This window comes from Zosterops lateralis, assembly GCF_965231275.1.
Source record: "Zosterops lateralis genome assembly, chromosome: 7".
In the NCBI taxonomy this organism is placed as follows: Eukaryota; Metazoa; Chordata; class Aves; order Passeriformes; family Zosteropidae; genus Zosterops; species Zosterops lateralis.
In genome coordinates, this window is record NC_139767.1 from 13,084,719 (window position 1) to 13,109,435 (window position 24,717).

Consider the following 24,717-nt stretch of genomic DNA (forward strand, 5'->3'; position numbering starts at 1 on the left):
AGGAATTTGTTTCCCAGCATCTACAACCCTCATCTGAAGCCTCTCTAAGTATCTCTTATTAAACTGGGCTTAAATGGCTAAGTATGTAGACAGCTCCATATGGCATCCGTACCAATGCGGCTCAGTGGCCTCACCACAGAGAGGAGAGGACAGCACAAAAGAAGGGGAATACACCCAGGCAAGGGAACTGTGAACTAATACTAAAATGCCGGAGAGAAGAAAGCTACTCTTTTGAGGAAATACTATCTCTTAATTTCTTTCTACATTCCAGTTTCTTTCTCTTAATTTCGTGGTGATTTTTTTTTTTAAATAATGCAGCTCATTACAGTAGTTTTCATGGATCCTCCACAGAGAATTGGTTGGCAAATGGGTGGTTTTTACCTGGATTCCTCTATACTCCTGGGCAGTCAGCCATGAGAACAAAAGAAATCACTCATTTCCATTAGTGGCTGGCAATGAGACTGCATCCCCTTCATCTGGATTTAGACTTCACTGTACAATCTAGTCATTTGTGACTGCCAGGGCTTAATTACTGCAGTAACATGAAACTGCAAAACTTACAAAACTGAAGTATAAAAAGCAGCAGCCTATTGCTGAATTGTAGGCACACCCAAGGGTGTGTGATATCCCAAAGCTCTGCTCCTGCCAGGGTGGAAAACCTCTGGAAACACAGCTTGGCTTGCATGCAACAGTGTAAGTGTTTGGGTTGGGAAGCACAAACAGCTCTGCTGAAGTGCAGGTCTCACTCTCCAGCATAATCTCCTTAGGCACACAGAGAAAGGACACTTTCACAGTGATCTTCAAAAGCTTAGGGAATATTTGGATGACTTTCTAAATGGAGAGTTCCTGCCAGTTAAATACTCAAGCACTGTTCTAGGAGCTGGAGAGTTGTGTCTCCAGCAAGTTAAATGGAGGTTTGGGGAACAACACTCATGATCTTATTCAGGTAAATCTACTCAAAAAAAACCAAAAACAACAAGCCCAAAAAACCAAAACCAAAACCCAACCAAACAAACCCCACAAAAACACAGGTTGTAGAGAGGATGCAGCAGTTTGGAAAGGAACAGGACAGAAGGGATACAGAGAACATTCACTACATAAAGCAAGGGCATGTCTACATCTGCACTGTAGTGCTCACTTCTGGTCATTCTCCCTTGAAAGGAATACTGGGGAAATCAAAACAATTCTGTCTTATGGAAGTTATTTCACAGGGAAATTTTCATTTTACAACACTTGAAAAAATATATTTAATTTTCTTAAAGGGACAATGAATGAAAGAAGACATGATATACAAATGTAAAAATTGCTATAGAGGGTTACACTGGGCACCAATTATGAATTTACTCCTGTAATCCACAAGGAAGTACTCAACAAAATGGAAGTTCAAAATAAATAAAAAAGAAGTGTGCAAAATTAAAGTACACCTAACTAACATGCAAAAATCACCGCCAAAAACATGATGGGGAAGCATGAGTGTTGAAGGACTGTAAAAAAGATGGCTATTTACCCAGAAGTGTAAATACCCACAGTCAGCCAGGAAATACATGCCAGACACACTGTTGGAAAGCAGGCTCTGTCAGAAAAGCCAGTTACTGCACAGGATGCTTCCCCAAGAAAAAATGGCTGACAAATATAATTTGAAGGCAGGAAGTAAACTGCAGACACATCCGTTGGGTTAGAAACCACATACATTAAAAATGCCTACAGACATGCAACAGTGTCTTGTGAGACAGCCTTTATATTCTGGTTAGCAAAAGTAAAATATTCCTTGTATTTTCATCCGGAATTGGACACAGCATTACATAGTTATCAACCAATCTTTCAGTGTACACCTTTGAATGTAAATAGCTGGAAAAAGAAGCAGCAAAAAGAAAGAATTCACTGATTTCCTGAATACCAGCACTACTTCACAACAATAAAATCTCTTGTTGTTTATAGATCCTCATTTTTGCATTGCTTTTACAAATCAGTGTGCCTCTAAGTCCAAAAGGCAGGAGGACTTGCCCATCCCTCTAATTCTAAAGGGGGAATATTTTTCTGTTTTCGTTTTCCTATCTCCCTGCTTCCCACTATCTCTTCTAGCATCCTCTCACTCCTCTTTCTGGCTTGATTTATGTTACACTCTGCTACTAGAACTCCCATAGAAACAGGGCTGAAATCCCTGAAATGCTTCCTTTTTGTTATGCCCCACTGGTTTCAGACTAGAATTACTCTTCATTCAGTTGATAAGGATTAAAAATTAAAAAAAGCCCTCAGAGGATTCACTCACATTTCCAGAGCATTCAGTTAAAGCACAGAGATTCTCTCATGGAATAGGACTGCAGTCAGACAGCCCTTGCAGCAACAGTGGGACTTTGGTAGCTGTGGCTGCTGTAGTTGTAGCTGTAGCTGAAGCTTTCCACAGCAACGTTCTGTCAATGCCAGCTAGGATTATATCATTACAAACTCAGTCATTTATGCCCTGCTATGACCTGTTACAACTCTTGCAGAGCCAGCTCCCTCAACGTCATGTTCTCTACCTGTGGGTCATGACTCTTGCTGACACGTTCAATGAGAGAACTGTTTTTTAAAAAATTCAAAAGTCCAAATTAATAGTACAGGTATAAAATGGCAGTAAATCAGCAGGAAAAGGTGACAAAAGTGCAGAATAATCTCTCGTTAGAGCCGGACAACAGCTGTGGGCTGCTTTCCCTCCCCGCTGGAAGGAGGGTGAGTCAGTGTGTGCATGAGGTTTGGTGCTGTACCTGGGTAAGGATGCATATTGCCTTTCCACCCCCTCGAAGTGAAGATTGTAGGAGCTCCCATCTGGACCTTTTCCAGGCACCTGTGGAGAGGAGAGTAATTAGAGATGAAGATCAATTATGCAGCCCAGCTACTAACAATGCATCTCAAAATGATAAGCAGAGAACACATGATGCTGCAACATGCCAAAATCAACAAAAGAAAGGCAGGGGCTCAAAGAAGCTTCAAATCCCATACATAATCTTATCACTGCTAACAAGAAAGGCTTCTGTATCAAAGAAGTGTTTAGAGCAGGTACAATCTTCAGAGCCTTTCCCTCATCTGCCTACTAGCTAGGATACTCTTCTTCCCTGTCCAGCCTTCCTCCTGGAATTCAGTAACATGAGGACATCATCTAACTAAGCACACCCCTTCTGATTACAGTGACATAACTTCCTGAATCAAAGCTAACATCTCAGTACCAAGCCTTCTTTTTTTCCCTCCACTAGCTTGTTTTGCTTAAGTATAAAATATGATACAAACAGGTTTTCTTTCATTCTTAACACGAATCCAGAAACTTTGCCTAGTGCCACTGCAAAGCTAAGTATCCAGCTGGGAGTTAAGTGCATTTATGATGCTCTGGTGCCATTTCAAAAGTGCAGCATTAGTGCACTCAGTCAAAATGCCAGCGCTACTTGGTTTGTGTTCAAGATGGCAACTGGCGTTGGCTGGGGAGCACAATTCTATCAGGAAGGCTCCAACCGGGTACCAAACGGTGAACTTCAATGCTTTTAGCACACAGGAGCTCTCCCAATTTCACTCACTCAATGCCTGCTGATGGCCCAAAGTGTTAAGAGCCTTGTTAAAATGGAGCTATTAGTCTTTTCTTCCATAAATGGAGGAGGCTCTGACTGCCTTCGGTGTTTCCTACATTAGTATGTATTCCTATTCCGGTGCTGCTAGAATCAGCAGTTTTATAAAGCAATATACTAAGAGGCCATTTAAAATCCCCTTCCCCTTTTACAGATTAATAGCAGAAAGGAAGATTTAATGCCTTTTCAAACATTTTTAACAATTCATTAAAAAGAAAGTAATAAATCACACCGAACTTTCAGCAAATGCTCGATTAGAAAAAAGAGAAAACAAAAATTAACATGTTTTTTGCATTCTACAGGTTAAAGTACATTTCTGTCAGTCCTGTAATTTATGCACAATACACCATTTTCACTGAACAGATGTATAAATCCTTGCAATGAGAAAAGTTGTGCATTCAGGTGTATTAAGTGTTATCTACCTTTACAAAGCATTTCTGTGTACATTACATAAAAGTCCAATGCAAAGAGAGGCAGTATCATTTGGAGCTACAAGGCAGCTTAGGAATTGTTCCAGACAAATTTTGTTATGCACCTTGCCACTCATCAAACATCCAAGATACTTGTAAATGAAAAAACTTGTTGGGTACAGGCTCTTGCAAGCTTCGTTTACCTCATTCAAAACAGAGAGGGGTCCTCACAGAAATGTTAGCCACAAGAAAAAAACACCTCTGATTTGAAATGACCCACGCTTTAGCAGTACCTGACTTTGGATGAGCAAAAAATAACAATAATTGCCCTACATTTCAAAAAGAGGGCAGTAGGCTAAAGGGAACATTAATTCATTTTTTTCCACCAGAAAAAGTAACATGCAGAGAGACCTTGTAGAGTCACTTAGGTGAAGAGTCACAGCCACTTTGGCTGTTCTTACACTACTAATTTCATCAGGTTCATAATTTCTCTTAAGTTCCCAGGTACACTGGTGAGAAAAGACCCTCCAGATTTCTCCCATTTTATGAAGAATGAGGGGAAAAGAGACAAATGTATCATCTGGTCTCTCACCATAAAAAACATATAGTACATGGTCTACCTGTGCAGCTGTAGATAGATCATTAATTATGTGCATGAGCCCGGTAACGGTGCATTCACAGCCCCGTGTGAGTTTCCTGCACTCTCACAACTAAAGGGAGTAACAGCATCCAGGCAATGTGAAAAAACACAAACACTCAGAATTGTGCCAGCATTAAGCAGTAATCTCAAAACTTATACCAACCACCAAAAGTAAAAAATATTTACATCACAAGGCCTTTTTTCAGCCTGAAAACACCCCTTTTTTGATGGTTTCCTACAGACCAAATAGAAGGCAATAGCCCCTGCCAGGTCTGTTTGTATATATGATTTGAGAGACAGTTACCATAGAAACACCCTGGTGGCGGATACACAATTTTGCTAATTTGGATCCATCGAGCGGCTGAGTCTCCACACCCTATATAAAACCCCCAATGCACTGGAAAAGCATGCTCTGGCTCTGCACAGCTAATTAAAGGCTCAGCCATTTCTTCTGATTTCCCTTCTCCATCTGTCCATGCGACAGTAAAAGCGTATCATCACTCAGCCTGGAGTGCCAAAATGGTGCCTGGAATAAAATACTATCCTGATGAAAAGAGAAATTGTGAAAATAGAAACACCTCCTTAGTAGAAGTTATTTATGTTTCAGAAAGAGCCAAAGCAAAGGGTTCCTTTGCTGCCTTCTACAACAAACTAAGCTAAAAATCGATGTGAAATGTACTAATTAGTAAGATCAAAATATTCCAGCTTCTCCTCCTTTTCTAAAACAGGAGATATGCAGCTGGCCCTCAGACCAGGTGTGGAAGTTTTAGCACAGTTAATAATCAAAACATATTTAGGTGAAGAAACAGTAATAATAAAGCAGGATTAAAACCTGGAAGTCCTATCAAAGCCAGATGGGTGGTGACCACGAGGTGACCAGCACAAGCTGACAGAAGGTGCAGTGCTCAGCTGAGTCCCTACAGATGCAGCTGGAAGAACTTAGGAGACCAACAACATCAATCAACAGAGAACACAACAGCAGGCGAAATACACATTTCACAAATGTATGGTAACGCACAACAGAAAAATGATCCAAAATATGCTCCTGTATTTTTAGGGTTTAAATTAACAACATCAACCTAAATAAGTGCCATCATTATGAACAGTTCATCTCTTAAGAGCAGCCTCAACTAACAAGCAAAACATGAATATGCAAAAATAATGGGCAGAGATAAACACAGAAACAGCCATCATCCTATCAGCGCAATTAAAAGAGCAGCACACTTAAATTGAGGAAAGAAAATACTATCTTTATCAAACAACAACAACAAACAATTCATGAAATGTAACTGTTGCAAAGTATTGGTATGGCCAAGGCCTGGTGGAATGTAAAACTAATAAACTGGATACAAACAGGAATCAAAGCAACTGACATCCGGTTAGCAGAAGACAGCAAAGTCTTTAGCAGGTGGAAGAGTGGCAAGGCCTTGGAGAGCTGAATGGGAGAGTAGAACCTCTGTACCAGCAGTTTGTTCTTCTAATTGCCCCTTTGGGAATCCCAGTCACAGCAGTGGCCACATTTGGCCACACTGGAGACAGATACCAGAAGAACTGGCAACTCCATATAACCCAATGCCTTCATGGTCAGGATTTTCTGTGTACCAGAGAGGTGTTTTTTATACACGGCTAATGAATGTTTTTGTTGTTTAAGTCTCTCTTTTTAGAAACAGTAATTTTCACTAGCTAACAACATTTCTGTGATAGAAAGGTATCACTTCAAAAATTATCCTGTGACACCTCTGCATCCTTAATTAAACCCCTGCCAGTTCCCAGCAGAAGAACCAGGCTGGTGAAGTGCAGACTGAAGGCAGCATAGATCAAGCCAGAAACAAAAATCTTACAGCGTTCAAACATCTGCAAATAAATTTCAAGCTATAGAGTATACCTGTGACCAGGTGTCTTGAGTAAATCTGAAATTTGCCTACAGGAGAATTCTGGGGTTGCAGAATAAAGATTCTTTAAGGGAGGAGAAAGGATTTATTTAATCCTGAAGCTCCTGACTATCTTGAAAACTGTACAGAAAAGTGCATGAGAATGTTTCTTCCCCAGGAGATCCTGCATTTCATTCCCCCTCACCTGTCTTACACTGCCTTCCTCTTGGAGCATTTGTTAAAGGCTACAATTCTAGCTGCTAGCAGGAAAGCCTCCCTTGCCCCTTCCTTACAGATCAAGGTGTTAGGGGTTGGACAGATGCTGTGGTACAAAAAATAACAACTATAGTGATCTTTTTTTAAGTTTAAGCTTCATGAAACCAGAACTGACTTTTTCTTGTGCATCCGCACACAACTCAAGGTGAGAACTACCACACTGCAAATAGAAATCAGCAACATCTCCTTGCCCCTACCAGCAGAATTCAGCAGGACGTGTTTTTGCCTGGGGCTCTACTTCTCACAGATTCCCACCTGACTCCCTGCTCAAGGTCCATCCTGGATGAAGTCAGCATAGTGAAAACCCAAGACCATGGATACTGCTTATAAGGAAAATAAATGATGCAGAGACATTTTTAGGTTGGCTGTCTCATAAAGTTGCAGTTACCATTCCCTCTCTTGCAGGTCTTTAGATCTGCATATAGAAAACTTCATCATCATTGCAGAGGCCGGTTGGTTAAAAAAATTCTTTTAAAACTTCTTAACCAGCTACTCTTCTGCTCAGATTCAAAAGTTTCCCAGTGTTAAAAAAAAGAATAATATACACTGGGTGTTGCGTTCAGGATTATTAATTCTTCACTTACATGCTAAGCATCACTGTCCTTTTACTTTTGCTTTTTAGACCTTTTTTTCCCTGACTTCTGAACAATAAGCCTCCCCCAAACATTTCAATTACGATTAAGATCAGAAAGAAAATTTGGACAGTGTGCTGCCCACTAAGTAAGTAGCAATAATATATAACTCCCTCAAGCCTGATGGGACTTTAGCTACACGTTTGTGAATCCAGGGCAAAACACTGCTGACTTCACTTGAGCCACACCTGACTTATTTAAAATTTATGGGAGATCAGGAAAAGTTTATGAAGATAGAAGTCCTGGGACTCCTAACATTTTCACTTATTCACTGTGTATGCTCAGAAAAGTCATTTGAGCTTGTGCACTGTGATTTTCTACCCATAAAACATGGCAGGATACTACCATTGTATTTTATATGACTGACATGCACTATAAGACAGAAGCCACCCCAGAAAGGCTGCAGAGCGAAGCTTTTGCTCTGCCATCAATCCAAGTGCTTTGAAAAATGTCACCCAGTTCTGCTTTTTGCCTGAAAGTCTGTGTATAAACATGACACATAGAACTGCTGCATTGCTTAGTGCATTTTTCAATAGTCTTATGATCATCTGCTAAAGGACTTGATTCAGATGCTGTTTTGACCTCTGTTCTCAAAGCTCTTCTTTTGTCTGTGAGTGTTTCTAATCACATGGGTTGAGATTCAGCATGCCAAAAAGAGCCGTGGTATAACGGAATTTGCCCTTTAACCTTCAGGTCTCCCCTCTGCTGAGACACAGTTGGTTTTTGTTTTCAATTAAGTGAAAACTGAAGAAAAATGGAGAGGTAAAAGTGGATTTGTTCCCCACCCTAGTCTGTGTTTCATACACAGGTGAAGCATCAAAATTAACCCACTTATTTTTTGCATTTCAACTCTGCCTGGTTCTAGGAACTTCAAGTGAAATTTAAGAGCACAATTTGACTTGCTAACACTTTCTTTAGCCGCTGAAACAGAGGCAGGTGAAGTAAGGCAGTGAACTGGATGGTCCATGTGAAACGGAGGAAGCTGATTGATGGGGTCTTCTTAATTCCTTACTGCTGTGATATCCTCATTATCCCACCCTCGAAGACCTCCAGCATTTCCACAGAAAGCAAGGTTTCTTCCATCCATTTTTTAATGTTCTGCATCAAAAGGTAAAGATTAAAAATTCTACCACTGTCTACAATTCAAAAGAATTTTCCTGATGTTTTCCATACATACACAAAGAGGGATATCTTTTGCTTTCCTGGTTTTGCAATGGAAGTTGAAACAGTGATTTTGCGTTATTATAACACTCATCATTTCTCCCTCTAATTTGGATGGTTTTTAATAAAGCTCCATTGATTCCTCTGAAAGAAATCCCTCCTGGCAAAAGCAGAACACACACGCTGATTGCTAAATATGCAGCAATTATCATATTCAGCGGCGCACTTTAATATCTTATTTATAGATGTATCTATCTATAATTTGCTTTAATTAAGTTGCATTGATTTTAATGGCAGAAGTAGTCCTCGAAGAGGAGTCTAATGTTCTATGAGCCCATTGGTACTGCTTTACCGTTGTTTGGATATAAGACAGCACCTTTAATACTTCTTTTTGATATTCTTAGTTGTGCTTTTCTTCAGTAAGTGGCTGCAGTGACAAACCAAGATGATGTTCCACAGGAACCCTTAAAACTACCTCCACCACTAAAGAGAGAGAGCACTTTCAACTTCCCTGTTCCAACTTGTTTGTTACAAACTTCTTCCCAAGAATAAGGAAGGAAGCAGTAACTTCCCAGCAGATCCTGAGACATCTTGTTTTTCTGTTCCTGCTCCATTTTACAGATATCTCAGGACTACAATTGTCAGAGGTTCTCAAATCATGGTCCATTGTCTTCAAGTTTGTTTTGGGTAGTGTGGCAAATGAACTTTTTTATGTTTGTCAAGAGAAAATATAGGTCAAATAATTTGAGAAGGTGAATCAACGGATGGCTATAGATGCCTGTTCATGGCCTAATCACCAAGTCATGACCTTGCAGTCTCCTAAAGTTCTGCTTTCTGGGCTCAATCCCAGGGAATGTTGTGCTTCCTTTTTGTTAAGCACACACTCACTTTAAGCATTTTATACTAATCTGGTTTTGAGATTATTCCAAAGAACACTTGATGTTATTAGAACTGTGACTGAGTTTGTCAAAAAACATCTTGAAGAACAAAAGCAAGGTATTGCTCACTACAAGAGTCACACAGCCTTGCTTTCTGCTGGGTGCCACCACATACACTGGCCCTGATTCAGGAAAGCATGCTAAATACTGAGGGGGGGTTTTGTTTTAATTTCAATAGCATCTAATTTCTCTTGGAGGCATTCCCAAAGCTAACATACACCTGCATCTCTCGGTGCCTCTATCTCCTTTTTGAGTACAAATACACAGGAAAAACATTTTAATCTCTGTATCCTGAACATGTCTTCACACATTTGAATACAGCATTCCAGTGACGATGATTTTGGCATCTTCATCTCTTAAGTAAATCTGTAAGATATTACTGGTTCATATCAACTGAGGCTCTATCTCAGAGACTACCAAGGTAGCTTTATAACATTACTTATGCAGACCTAAATGTATCATCCCCTGATAGTAAATTTTTTCAAGTGAAAAAAAAGTGCTGGCTTTTTAAATTACTGCCTTTTGGAATATATCAGCACTAATTTTATAAGAATTGTTCATGTTAAAATGCAAGGGCATGATCTCAAAGAAAAAGCAGCAAAGTAGCTATGCAAGTACATTTTCAGTTTTTGGTCATCATTCTTCATTCACTGATTATTGCTTAAGTGTTGATTAATAGTAATGTTCATGCTGCTAGAATGCATTTCCCTTGGATGAGAAAAACACCCTTGTCCAAAGGAAAAAAGAGATAGTAATCAAACCATCCTTCCTCTTCCCTATAAGAAACACAGACACGCACTCCAGATTCACTGATGATCTTGGTTTTGCTGTTGAATAGGTTTGAAGATTTTCACTTAGAAAATCAGCTGTATGCAATCAGAACACTACTTGGTTGGTCCGACTGCAAGGCAATTAAATGCTCCCCTTCTGACTGTCTCTCTCTACAGATATACACATATACATATACATGCTCACAGACAAATGCACATACTCAGAGTCACTTGTCCCTGCTCCCTATGCAATGAACACCAGGAACACTGAAAACAGCAGTGTTCCATGGTGGAATTAAGCACGGCTGATTATCTCAGGATTTACTTTTTCTCCTCGGTAATGCCCTACCTCTTGTTCAAGGAGGTGAAACTAATGGTTTAGATTTAGAGGGAGCAGAAAATTCTCTATAAAGGCAATAGACTGAGGGAAATACAAACACAGATGGGAACTTTAAAAGGGAAACAGGCTGTTCCCATAACAGTTTAAAAACATGGCAATTGCCTTAGTTTTGTAGAAAACAAGCTCTCAGCATTTGCTGTATCTTGCAACACTAAAGAGAGAGAAAACAGCAAAGATGGAGGTGAAGGCAGAACAGCAAAGTGTTTTTGCACAGTCCCACAAAGAAAATACTCTGCTTTCTGAACCCTCGCTCCACGATCCCCCCATCCCTGGTGCTGGAGAACTATGGTTTCCTTTGACCAAGCAAAATGAGATCATTTCCTGGCCTGTGTCCTTCTCTGTGGGTGGCTTCCTTTTCCATTAGTTGTATAATATGTTTTGGTTAATTCTATCTCTTAATTGTCTTTAATGAGCACCAGATTTGCAACACCCTTACTCACAAACCTATTCTCAAATTAGAGGCAAACAGAAGTTTCCCTTGAGTTGAGACAAAATCTTAAAAGCAGCAAAACAAAAAAAATCCAAAAAACCCACAGCACCCATCAGCATTGATTCTTTCCTACTGCAAGGAAGCATTTCAATTGCTCTTCCCTTGAACCAGGCCAAAGCAATTAATCTCTTCCCAGCCAGTAAAGAGAATAACTTAACCTGTCACAGAGATACACTTGTGATGCAATATACAGCATACTAATCCATATGTGTGGATACATTTCTAAAGCAGGTCTCCTCTAGTTGTTCCACAATACTGTGCCTAATTCCACTCTCTCCATGAAACCAGTCCTCTGCTTTAGCCTGTTTGAAATGAAGCTGCTTCTTGTTCCTCCTAGTCTTGCATTCTTTGCTTCTCTTCTCACTGTAATTAGTTTACAAGACTACTTATCCAGATGATTACTGCTTTTAAATGACAGTCGTCTTTTCTTTTACTCCAGTTCATTGTTGTGTATCATTTTGTCTTGCTATCTGAATACCCAGTTCTCTAAAGCATTTTCTCATTATGTTATCTCCTGATATAAGACATTTTGAAATACTTCATGAGAGACATTGTATGAAGTGAATTGAATTGAATTTTCTCTCAAAGTCAGGCTTTCAGCATCTTTCTCTAGCTAAGTCAGCAGAGTTCTTGGCACCAATGCCAGGGTGTAATGGCCATGCTTTGCAGCTCAGCTATGAGCTTGTGTTCTTTTTAGGGAAAATTAAATGACAGTGTCAGTACCTGGAAAGCAAACAGAGGACAGATCAATATTTCCATTTATGATGAGGATGGCAAAATGAAAATGTTTGGTGTATTTCTGAGTGTTTCAATGCACACATTGAGATAACGCTATTCTGCTGTGTCTACCTACATCTGTTGTTGGTGCTGAATGTGCACGCAGGGGGTATATGCATGTGTATGTCAAGGAAGAAAAGAGGGAGGGAAGGGGGAAATAGCAGGGCATGGAACTAAATTGCAGAGCAAGTAGTGGAAATAGACAGTGAAAAGCTTCCTGCAGGCAGGCGGCTTCACAGGGGAGAGCAAGCCTTTCATTGTCTATAAAATCATGCCTTGCTGGAGGTCCTCAAGAGTAGAAGGGGTAGCACCTAGAGGCACTAAATCTCTCACTGTTGTATTATTGCATTCTGTGCACTTAGCTACTGTACAAACTAGCACACTGCTTCAAGAAAAGAAAAAGAGAAAGAAGGGGAAAAATGACCAAAGGGAAGAAGAGGAAGACGACAATAAAATTGGAAAACGACCCCCTGCCACAGCTCTCCCCAAGAATAATTCACATCAAAGAAAAACTGCAGAGTAAATCGTCACGGAGTTAAAAGTTAACTTCAACTCCTTCTATTGTGATTTGACACCACTATGGAACAGTACTCCCAGAATTTGAATGGTTAGTCTGTAGCACAGGGTATTAAATCCACCTTAATCCTGTTAAACATAGATGCCAATAAAGAGAGGCGCTCTCTCAATGGCATCGTGACAAAAGCTCTCCACACTGCAAATTCAATATGGTTAGCAAAAAAATCCCAAACCAAACCCGCCCCCCCCCCCCGCCCCCAACCTGGATTAATACTGAGCAAACAACATCAGCATAAGAAGGCTTAGAGACAGGAATTGCCTTCCATATGCTATGGCATCAGGTTCCTCCGGATCTTCAGATACCAGTCTGTAAATGTTACAGACATTGTTTCTCCTGCTTGCAACTGCTGTTGGGTGGTGACCTTCTTTGCTTGCTGATACCAATTTAGCAGTTGGTACAGTTTTTCTGTGATTTGGTACTGTCTGTTGTTTGCTGGTACCAGATGGATACCAGATGGGTAACTGTGGGCAATGGTTCCTCTGTGTTCCAGTCCCAAAAATCACTGCCTATAGGGTCAGTCTTGTCAGTTGACTCCTAAGTGGCACTTCAAAGCAGCATTCTGAAAAACCTCAACATCTGTTCCTTACTCCTAATGACCTTAAAAAAATCTTTCAGACATACTTTCCTTTAGCCAGGAGTTACTGTGCATCTACAGGAAAAACACAACCTTACAGATGCTCACAGCCATCAAACTCACTCTCACTAATGGCACCTCCAGGAGCCACCACCTCAACTCGGAAAGTCAGCACCAAATGTGAAGTATAATCAATATACTCTTTTCTGTGGTAGCTCCAAAATGTAGGAGTTCAGAGATATTTCAAGGCATTTTTCAAAAAAGTACATTCAGCTGTGAAGTGAAAGGGAAAATTAAAAAAAAAAAAAAAAAAAAAAAAAAAAAAAAGAGAGAGAGAGTCTTTGAAAGGCAACAGGGATACACAAGGGCTAAGTTCAAAGCATGGAGGGAAAGCAAGAAAAGATAAAGTGATGGAAGAGATCTGTAAACTATTAATTACTGATTGGTCTTTCAAAACACTGATCTAGTTGTCAAATGATAGATAGGAGCTGAAAGGTCAGTTAATGGAGTTGAATATTGCCTATTGCAGTTACCTCCTGTGTTATTCCATACAACTGCTTTTGTTTCTAAGATCAGAAAAAAAGTTCATTTAGGACAGTGCACAAGTATTTTGGTAAATTCTCTATATGTGCTAGGGCAGAATGCTGTCTACAGAAAAATATAGCTGACATGAAAGCATGTTCCCCACCCCCTGTCTTGTTTCATGGAGAAGTTATGATAAACAGGTTATGTGTTCCCTAAGGTTACCATGGAAACTCATTCTTTTCAGGCCATCATTTGCAAAGGTAAAATTTGCATTAAAATGTGATGGAATTTGATTTTGTGCATGTGTGTGTGAAACTCAAGTGGGGTCATGCTACCACGCAGTATAGCTGTTATTTCAAACCCAGGAGCATACGCTTTAGAGAGAGATCTATTAAATCGTGTAAACACCTCAGTGACCAAATTACAGTTTAATTGCTAACTTGACAGGTATCTTCCTAGCAAATTAAGAGAAATACATTAAAAATTAGCCTCAAATGCAAATGTAAATGTTCATACTGATCCACTGGTGGGTATCACTAGATAGCATTTTGCTAAATTCCCCTATAATCATTCCACAGGAAAGATTGGATTTAGATTGTCAGAATGACTTTGTTTTGATGATGGAAGGCACAGGCAAGTATTTCAAATTACAAATTTTTATCTAATCTTGAAAATGTTATCATCAAATTATGACCTATAGAATATAATTTAATATAAACATGCTTACTGCATTACAAGAAACTCTTGAATCCAAGTAAATTCCTTCATTTTGAGTCACACAGTAACCTCAAAATCAAATTTTCACTCTAGGCATCTGCTACTCTGACTTTTCTTGGAATAGCTGATGGTGGAAAGCATAACCTGATCCAGGCTCCCCTAGGGTTCCTTCAGAGATACTGCCATTGTTTGTTGTCATGTGTAGCACTGGTATTCTTAACACAGAAGGACATTATTTGCAACAGTAATTTTGACAATCATTATTCCAGCCTAGCAAGAAAATAGATGAATAGACTAAATCTAGAAAGATCTTATAATCTAGAAAGATCTTAAGACTGCATCATAGAGGAGATACCAGTATTTGTCCTGCTGCTCAGTTGTATGCATTCACAACTTATATGCTAAATTTTATATATTACTTTATGAAATCTATGCTACTCTGGATTATTCGTGTATCATCTGTCCTGAACAGCAGGGCACCCTTGGAGGCAGCAGGGTCAGAACTCATATTTCTGCTTGCAAGGCAGACATTCCAATATCACCTGGATTACAGAAGACTCAATATCTCCTATCATATAGGACTTACGACACACTGTTCATCTGGAATGACTCTACTTAATATTGGGCAACATGACATTTACCACAACAGTCAGGCCATTTGATGAGGAAAGAGCCGCAAAACCACAGGCAGGAGTATGTGTTGCGCTTGCTTTCTCAGTGTTTAGTGTCAAAAACACCTGTTTAACATAAAAACTCGCTTGATTAGTGTCTCAAAAACACACCAAAAAAATCACAATCAACGCTTCAGATTAGGCTGCATAGTGCCATTCTGCATTGGGAAATTTCTGCTTACAAATTCAATTTACTAAACCAAGCAAGAACACTAAAGAAATTTTAAAAAACTAGATGCAAACAAAGATTAAATTTTTTACTAACTTTTGTAGAACTTCTCAAAACTCAGCACATTTGATAGAAGGAATGTGTTCCAGTCAGACTCTGTACATTATAGGAAGGAAGATACTAGTCCTCACTTTTCCAGTGTTTTTTAAGAGCCAGACTTAGAGCTGAACATTAAAGACAGCCAGCCTTGAGCAGAACAGTCAAAGTTATGTACAGCATCAGCCTTACAGGGTAAATGCAGTTCTCTTTTTCCATATTTTGTACTTTATTTTAATGCAGTCTTGATATTAGATTAGCATCTGCACTACAGACTTTAGACTGGGAACTAATAAAGTTATCCACCCAATCTCTCCATGTCTGAGTCATTGACTTTCTTTTTCATTTTAAATAATTACAGCAATGTCGCCTGTTTGTTGAGAAAAATAGGGCCTTTATATATTCACAGATAATTGCTTATACCCAGCTCCCACTGATACATTCTAATTACTTTTCACACCTTGGCTGAAAAAATCTTGAACTTTTTAGTGTTTTCTAACTGTAAGACAACAATGTAGCCAGAGCACTGACACCCTGACTGCTGAAGCTGCACCTAGGATGGAATTTAACAAGCAGTTCTGCTGACGCATTTTGCAGTGAGGAACTTCAGCAAAACTCAAGAAGACCCAAGGCCTCCACCTCAGATCTTGTGCTGCAGTAATGAGAAGTGCTGCACAGTTATACAACAGAAGAACTTAATCCAAAAATCAAAAGTAATGAAAAGTCCATTATTTCAGTTGGCTTCTGTCACATACTTAACTATAACAAATACAAGATCTGGGCTCTCTAACAGCCTCAATGACATAGTTGTATTACTTGACCCAGCTTCTTTCAAGCTCAACCCTTGACCCCCAAGTTCTGCACACACTGGGCAATCATTGCTGTTTGCCTTACTGAGGTCATTCTGCTTTCCCTGATGTTAAATGGACAAATTTTGCAGTCCTTTGTCCAAACCACTCTCCGTTTAGAGGGATGTTATCCCTAGCAGGCAGAGCTGGACAGTGACCAGCATCTTCAGGAAAGGGGGTGCTGTCTGGGACAACAGTAGCCAGGCAACTCTTTGGATCATAGGGAAGAGATTTCTTTTTAATCAGCAACACTGAACATGAACATGACCCAGGGAAATTAAGCTGTAAGAATTGAAAAAGAAGTCAACCATGTCAGCATCTATTTGACAAATGCACCGGATACCTGGTAGTAAAGGCCAAACCTTGTGCCTGAAGGGGGTCAGGTTTGAGGCCTGATTTCGGGCCTGATCCAATAAATACCTAAGTGCTTGCTTAGCGTCAGACATGAATTTTCAGTGGCATAACAGACTTGTCTTGTGATTAAAAAATGAGTGTTGTAACTGGGGCCCCCTTCCAGAAGTTGAAGCAGGCCTCTTACTAATGGCCTGAGGAAGAGGAGGTCAATTTTAAAAGGAAGCCTACTTTCCCCCCTCCCTGTAGTCAGAGCCAGGAGCAGCTGTACTTGATTCTATTGGTGTGTGGGGCACTGAGCTGCTGGGGGTCGGGACCGAGCTCTCACAGAGAAGTATCACTGAGGCTGAGTAAGGGAGGGAAAGCTCAGAGTGCAAAGTACTAGCTTTGGCAGGCCCACGTGTGAAGGCTGGGTGTTAAAATCTCAGCCCTCTTCCAGCTCCCCCATGTGACGCTGGCCTGAGAGTTGGCAGAGTGTGCACACATGGTCTGGGAAAGTGGCTGCACAGTCCCCTGCCTACAGAGTGACCAACAAGGAGACAGAAACCTGTTGAAGCCTGTACTGGCAGGAGCTTGCCAAACTCAAGGCAAACTGCAAAGACCTATCTACTACTGAGAACTGCAGTCAAGCCAGATTACAGCTAGCTCCAAAAAGGCTATTTGTGCCCATTTGTTGTGCCTCATAGAATAAAAAGCCCACAGATAAAAGCTGCAGAGCTGTGGGCTATGTGCTCAATCACAGTAACTGTTCAGCATACTAAACAGCATGGATTTCCTGCTCACAAACTCCCCTCATCAATATAATTATCAGTTAGAGATTTGCTTCTTGCCTCCCTTAACATATTGGCAAATTAGGCAAAATATATACAATAGAAAACCTCTAGAGCCTTTCATATCACGTCAAGTTGATCCATGGCAGCTGTCATGATCGCTGCAATGCCCCACTCAAATCCTCCATTTGGGCAATATCAGAAGAACCTGTCCTAACTGCAAGGGACATGATTGCTGGCACATTTGGAATCTTTCAGTACTGTGAGCCTGCAAGGACAGCCACAGCCTGGCAGCACCACATGCTTTTGTCTGATTTCTTTCAACAACTACTATGAAATAAGAGAAATGCTTAGTGTTTGTCTTCCTCAGAATCACCCCCCTGCACTGAAAACCAACAAAATCCAGCTGTGTGCAGAGGCACCTTGTGGAATAGATGGCATGATGAATTTCTAGAATTCACATAATACTGTAGGGTATAAACAATACCAATGAGCTTTGATAAGACGACATATGGCATCAGAACTGTTTCCCCTGGTAAATGAGAGCATGTACAAAGTGTATGCATGAAGACATGAGCATTTCAGACTCCCCTCTGGTTCAGATAATCCGTGCCAAATCTAACCTTTGTGTAAGTAGGAATGACTCCAAACAAGTTATAGAAGTCACTCTTTATTACTAGTATTAATGGAATTGAATTTGGCTCTCCTTGCATATGCCATTTGGAATAGTTTATTTTTCACATGAGGTTTGGCAGGGATTTCTCCCAAATAATTTCCCCCCAAAACTACCCCCAAAAGCTGGCCTGTAAATTTCAAAATTGCTCTGCTTAGTTAGAAGAGCTCTGTACAATACATTGCAACTGGAAACCTTCATTAAACAGAGATAAGTTGGGACCATAAAAAGTTCTTGATCAGTAATAAAATGTTTTGTGTACTATCTTAATTAGTATTTGAACAACAAATACTTCTGATCTGTATTCTTCAAAGTAGATATACGTTAAATACATTACTGTATTTTTCTTCTTTTTATTTAATGTTTTCTACTAACAATCTGTGGACTCAGAAAGTCTGGAATTTGCATCAGTTTCTGCTATATGGTTTCACATAAAATTGTCAGCTTCTCCCATTGCGCTAGAAGACAGGAATGTTACTATTCTAGAAGTTGGAATTCTGGTTTCTAACCATAGTCCAACACAAACGTTTGTGTGTTTTAGGAACCTAACCTATTTGAAATGCAATATCCTGAACCTGGAATTAATTGATCATGAAAAGTGCAAACAGCTCCTTATTCATCGTGAAGGAGGTGCAGAACCCTTTGACACATTATGGAAAAATAATGCAGTTATTAATGCTCCTTTCTTTGTTCTCGTTGATTTTTAGGCTTGGAATCCTGCCAGGCACACAATAAAGTACGTGGCCTTTAACACACACATGCATGATTCTTTTTTCCTACTCTCAACTGGGAACTGACAAAACTCAATACATTACAGGTTTGTTTCAATTGAAATGTTCACAGCCAGTATCCCGAGATGGGTTTTCTTGTATCTTTAGGGTATTTACAAGCTTGCAAGTCTGATCTGCAAAGACATAGCTTTTAGAACCAGTTAACCCAAGGTTCTGTACGGTGAAGCTGATGTGGTAATGAACAGGTGAAGAACTATTTGCAATGTGGCTGGTGTTACATGTAGTCCTTGAACGTGCATTAAAAAGATAAAGTTTCAAGGATTTACTGCCATCCTGAAGGAAAGAACTGATGTTTTAAGTAACTGGATTTGTACAAAGTCTGTAAGACAATCCAAGTAAATCCTCAAATAGATGTTTAATTCCTCATTATTTAAATGCCCTTAAATACAAGTGCAGATGCTAACTGCATGGCTTTCTCTTGACAGCTCCTCAGCTATTTCTCATGATCTGCTATTAGGCTGTGACTCTAAAGCCCTGAAAAAGACTGCCTGTGAAAAAGCCTTCCAGCTCCTGGAGAGACAAAGTTCTTGCAGCTTATTCTTACACAGTTCTTTCAGGGTCTGACTGATACTGCAGCTATGATAATAGTACACAAACGTCTGCCTCATTCGGGAGACCTGGATTATGTTTTTATTGGGTATCTTCAGGAATGCTCTGAATATCTGATGTCCCACTAAGACATGAGCATGTATGCACATGCCTAAACCCTTTTTAGAGCTGATACATCCCTATATTCCCTAGCTGTCAGAAAATTTTAGGGTAATCTCATTTTACACTGACAACAAAAGGCGTTCATTTTCCTAGACAATATTTATACTTATTATCAGCCTGTCCTTTGGCTAACTAGCTGAGGTTTACTTTAAGCCTTGTGATCCACCATACAGAATTTGGTTTATCATTTATCCAGTTATAAACCTGGAAAGAGGGGGTGGATGATGGCAGGGGAAGAAAGTCCAAAGGATACAAAACTTGACAACAAACCAAAGCACAATGGAACTGGAAAAGAATTTTAAAGGGTCTGGCCCTATAGCAGAGACAGTGCTATATACATTTGTCTGTTTATAGAGACACACTAAACTCAATTATTCAGTTTCTTACAAAAAGAAAAGGAATAGACTGTGGGGAAGGGAAACAGAATGAAGGCGCAAGAGAGCAAAACATTAATGCAGCAACAGATGAGAAGAACAGAGGAGAATTGGAAAATGGATGCAGGGGGGAGGAATGGATGATGAGAGAATAGCAGGCCTATTTAAAATGAATTTTTGACCTTATTTTTAAAACATTTATGGATCCCAATTGCCTGTCATGAGATCATTTTCCCTTACAATGCTAGCTTTTCAGTCGGCTCTGCACTTTAACTTGATTTATCCCACTTAAAAAAAGTAGATTGTTAGAAATACCCCTTCTATTAGAAATTTTGTCCCATTACAGTGTCAGCTAAAGGCCACTTGTCAATGTCAGCTTTATCAGATAGAAATCTGTTTCATGAGTTCTCAGATACTATTTTGGAGGACAAGACCCAGGGCCCATTTTTGAGGCTGCTGATTTGCGATGGGATAGTGTCTTCTCAAATTATCCTCTGCTTTTCCCAACTTATCTGCATGTTTCATGAGATGGTGGGAAGTGATTACAGCAGCTGCTGTACATTAGAAAGACATCTTATAGGAAAGTTGGCTTAGGTAAAACAGTTGACTGAGAAAAGTAAGGAAAGTACTAGTTGAGTGTTAAAAGTACAGAGACCCAGCATCTCTTTTCCAGCTGCAGCTTCCCTGGTGCCATAACCTCCTGTGGGAAGAAAGAAAACTTCTACCAGAAGGTTTTCCTCCTCCTCAGCTGTCTGTTGTCTCTTTAAAGAAAGACTTGACATCCTGAAGATTAGAGTAAGTTTTTCTTTATTCACAATCATGCAATTAGTCATCAGCATGTCTCTTCACTGATAAGTAAAGGTGGAAAAAAAATCAGCTGTTGTTCAATCTGTGTTACCACAGTAATGCTGACGATCAGCTGCCTGAGGTGGGAATGATGGCATTGCTTAAAAGCTATCTTGAGGACTCTGCTGGCAAGATGCTTTGAGACATTTGTTTTCTTTTTAATATTTTGATTCTATTTTTGTTCTTTCTTTTCTGTCTCCATAGATTGTAACATAGGTATTTTAAGGGTAAAGCTACATGTAGGAGTAGAACTTTCAGCCACGAGTCAAAAGAGAGCAACCTGTGGCTGCAGTATTTTCCAGACTAAAAAATAGTACCTATGAAAGCAAGGCTGGATGGATCAATGGGTGATATTGTTGCAATGAAGAGACCAGAAGTCTTTGAAGTTTATAAACTACTTCAACAAGAAGAACTGTTGCAGTAACAAACTTCAGAGTACTAAAGCCCTCAAGGTAAACTCTGATTTTTGAGCAGACTGCCATCCCTCACAACAAAACTGCTTACAAATATTCTGCACAGGAAGGACAGAAAGCAACAGTCCTGGTGCCACTGTTATGAATCATTTCAAGATTGCGGTACTTTAAGCACCTTTTCAGGTGCTTTGATTAAGGACAACATGCCTCATGGGAAAAGCAAAGCTTTGGAAATCAGTAATCTCTGGGCATTATACCTAACAGGAAAGGCTTACAGAGGATTACCTAGAAGAAACCTTTGTGAAACTACACTGGATCATAAATCTCAACCTCATCTGAGCATTAATAAAGCTTTATCAGTTTCAGGTAAGAAGTAGAAATCCTCAGGCTGCTGAAGAGGTAGCACTGACCCAGTCTGAGGCCTGTCAGGACACTTAACACAGAATTTCAACAGGAAGACACATTTGATGCATATTCTTATTTTAGTTTACAAAAGCAATTCAGAAGAAGAATGGCAGGTGCATTGACTCACAAATTTGGGTCACAAAATTTAAGGCAGTGGATTATAAAGTTAACTGCTTTAAGGAAAGAATTATTTTGCTGAAGATGACAGTTTTGGTAATTGAATCAGAATAATATATACAACAACAGTTTTGGAGTTAATGAACAAATATATATGATAATTTATGTAAAAACACCCCTTTTAACTCTGTGTCTCTCTGTGATTTCAATGAAGTCTACTCTTGCATAGGATTTTTTTATACTATAGCTCCAGTCATTGCAGATTTCACTTCAGCATTTACACTGATAGTTTGGTGACATTAAAACCAATGTTAGTTCAAACTTCAGATATATATATATATAGATTCTTAAGATTTTTACATATACTGTCTTTTCTTAAACTAAAATTTTGAATTTAGCATAAATTGGGTTTTAATAAAGCTACGTTTTTGAATGTTGGTTGATTACTCTGAAGAGACGGAGTCCAAGTTTAAAACTTGCTGAGGCAGAGCTCTTGACTACCCATAGACTATGACTGTTGCATTTATTTAATACATTCAAAAATCTGACATTGTTGATTTAACTGCTGGCACTTCTATAGGTTATAGGTTACTCTTCAGTAGAGGGGTACATAATATGTCTCTGTGTAGTGTGAGTCCTAGATGTAAAACAAGGAATACACCATGCCTGTAACAGTTCTATAGTGTTTGTAGAATATTTTAAGAAACTCGACACAGGGGAGCAAATCATTACATTTTTCACTTTATATAAGTTACAAAGGCTATAACATGGCCAGATTGCTACTGTCCCATGTGCAGCAGGAAGGGTAGGACAGACATGCCTCTATTTCCACCCCTTCACTTTGCAGCTAAGCACAGTGAGAATCTGCTCTTCTAATGCTCTTGTTAACCCAGAGAATCACTAGATGAACAACCAGAATACAATAAATCCATCTGAAAAACCTTGATGCTGCCACACATGACAAAGTCTGGCAGTGACTCTTTGTCTTGGACTTAACAGAGGAAACCTGGGCCTAAATCAAACACAGTGAACAGCCCGGTTAATTTTAGCCAAGTTCTCATTATTAACATTTTCTTTGGTGGGCTAGCATTAGGGATTTCTCCATTTCTATGAGCTCCCTAAACTCAAGTTAAACTGATACAGGATTTCTGGAAAACACAAACAAATCAGCACCTTCTGCTAACTCTGAATGTTGCAAAAGCACTTTGGATCCCACTGTGGACCTACCCAGCGCTGGTCGTAGTCGGAGAGCTGCGTCCTTCCCTCGTCGTCCTCGTAGAAAGGCAAACCTTCCCTCCTGGCCTGGTGGTACTCCTTCCGCAGCCTCTGGATACGATCAGCGTTCCCACCACCTGTGCAGCCACTGAGGAAAAAAAAAAAAGCTAAATAAAACTTCTATGAACACATATATCTGACACCAGGTACACACAGAGAATTGCCAGACTCGAGTCAAAGGGATTGTGTTTGATTTTCCTGATTTGCAATAGCTCTCACTGGCCCATATCAGCCTTATTTCTGCTTTCTTGTATTGACAAAGCTGCTAACTGTAAACTTGATCCCTGTTTTTAAAAAAGGCTATCCCTGTCCAAAGGACTTAACAATTCCAGTACAAGACAAGAGACAACAGATGGATGCAGACAGATGGGGGAGCACAAGAAAACTTTTAACATTCCTGTGAACAGCTATAAATGACCATCATATTTTAATAATAATGATGATGATAAGCTGACAAAAAATTTTTCTTTTGCTCCCATGTTAAATGTGGAATTTCCCTAAAATTACATATATTCTAGATAAAGAATAAACTACTACTCACAGAGAAGCCCAGAAAAGTTTTGTCTCATAGAAAAACCAAAACTCACTCCCAAGTATACAAAGAACTCAAACATCAACCATGAAAATCCAGGGGAAGCAAGAGAGACAGGAAAGCACACTATTAAATCTTGACACCATCTTTTTAAAGTGGTAATTAAACAGTAATTCACTTAGTAATCCACAAAGACTCACTTGTATGCAGAACTGCATACACTGCAAACTGCTCTGGTAAATCCAGTGGGGTAGCTTAGTTTATCAAGTTAAACATATGCCTTTCTGTGGGTTTTGACCCTAGTGAGCTTTCTAAAAACTTACAGCTGGGCTTGTATAACTGTGGAAGCTCAAGCTATAACCAGGAAGTATTAAAAAAATCCTGAAAATGGCTAAGAATTCAAAAAACTTTGGTCATATTTAAAATTAATAAATTAAAAGCTTCCTGCAGCTATTTCCAGCCCTGCTGTAGTCAGCACTGGGGTGAGTACTGACTGTATGGCTAAGTAGCATTTACTGGCACTCACAGGGAATTATTAATTATACAATTAATTTGTGGCTGCTCCTAAACTGAAACCATTGTTATTGCACCACCATATATTCTCTTAATCTACAACCTTAACTATGCCTCACCATCAGTGGAGTACAGAGACAGAGATTTGTTCACACGAGCACAGACTCAATGGAGCATCTTGCTACACTGCTCTCCACACTATGAGTATTTCAGAATCTAGGGAAGCCCTTCATAGGAATTGCATAGCAAGCTGAATTTGGATAGCACATACAAAATATCAGACATAAACCCATCGGTTCAAAAATAGTTAGTTTCTAGTATGTATCAGCAATCTAGACTGGTTGGAAGTTAACTACCTGTTAAGAGAAATTACACATAGGCTGCAAATGCAACTGAATATGCAGTCAGGATTGGAAAGGTTACTTGCAGCATCAGTATGTTTCCATGAAAATCAGATGACTTCCTTTCCTGAAGCCTAAGTTATCCATCCACTCTACAAAGTCCCAGAGGTTTCAAGCTTCTCTGGCTGACTTACTAAAATCTTCCAGAGCACATGAAATTTTTCTCATGCTCTGCCAAGACAGTGCAGGAAACCTGCACAAACTCTGTGGACTACTGAGGGAAAAAAATTATATTCCCTCTTCATCTTTACTCCTTCCACAGAGATAAATGCCTCTGTTCCTTGCATGAATTCTTGTCAAATAGTGCAGAACCATTTCTAGTTTGCAAAACACTGAAACTGAAGTCTAGCTATTGGGGACTATCACTTAGAACAGTGAAGCTTGGTTCATAGCTCATGAGAAGTACATAT

The 24,717-nt window shown here is 39.6% G+C and overlaps 1 protein-coding gene across 2 annotated transcripts in view; it reads right to left on the minus strand.

Annotated features, from left to right (window-relative positions):
- PARD3B (par-3 family cell polarity regulator beta) overlaps positions 1-24,717 on the minus strand; it is a gene marked incomplete at its 5' end in the record, with an annotated part of 392,787 nt that overhangs the window by 27,490 nt on the left and 340,580 nt on the right. For both annotated transcript variants that reach the window (XM_083864789.1, XM_083864788.1), the window contains 2 exons: positions 2,745-2,824; positions 22,814-22,949. In XM_083864789.1, the coding sequence (XP_083720915.1) occupies positions 2,745-2,824; positions 22,814-22,949 (216 nt within the window). The remainder of the gene's footprint in view (positions 1-2,744; positions 2,825-22,813; positions 22,950-24,717) is intronic.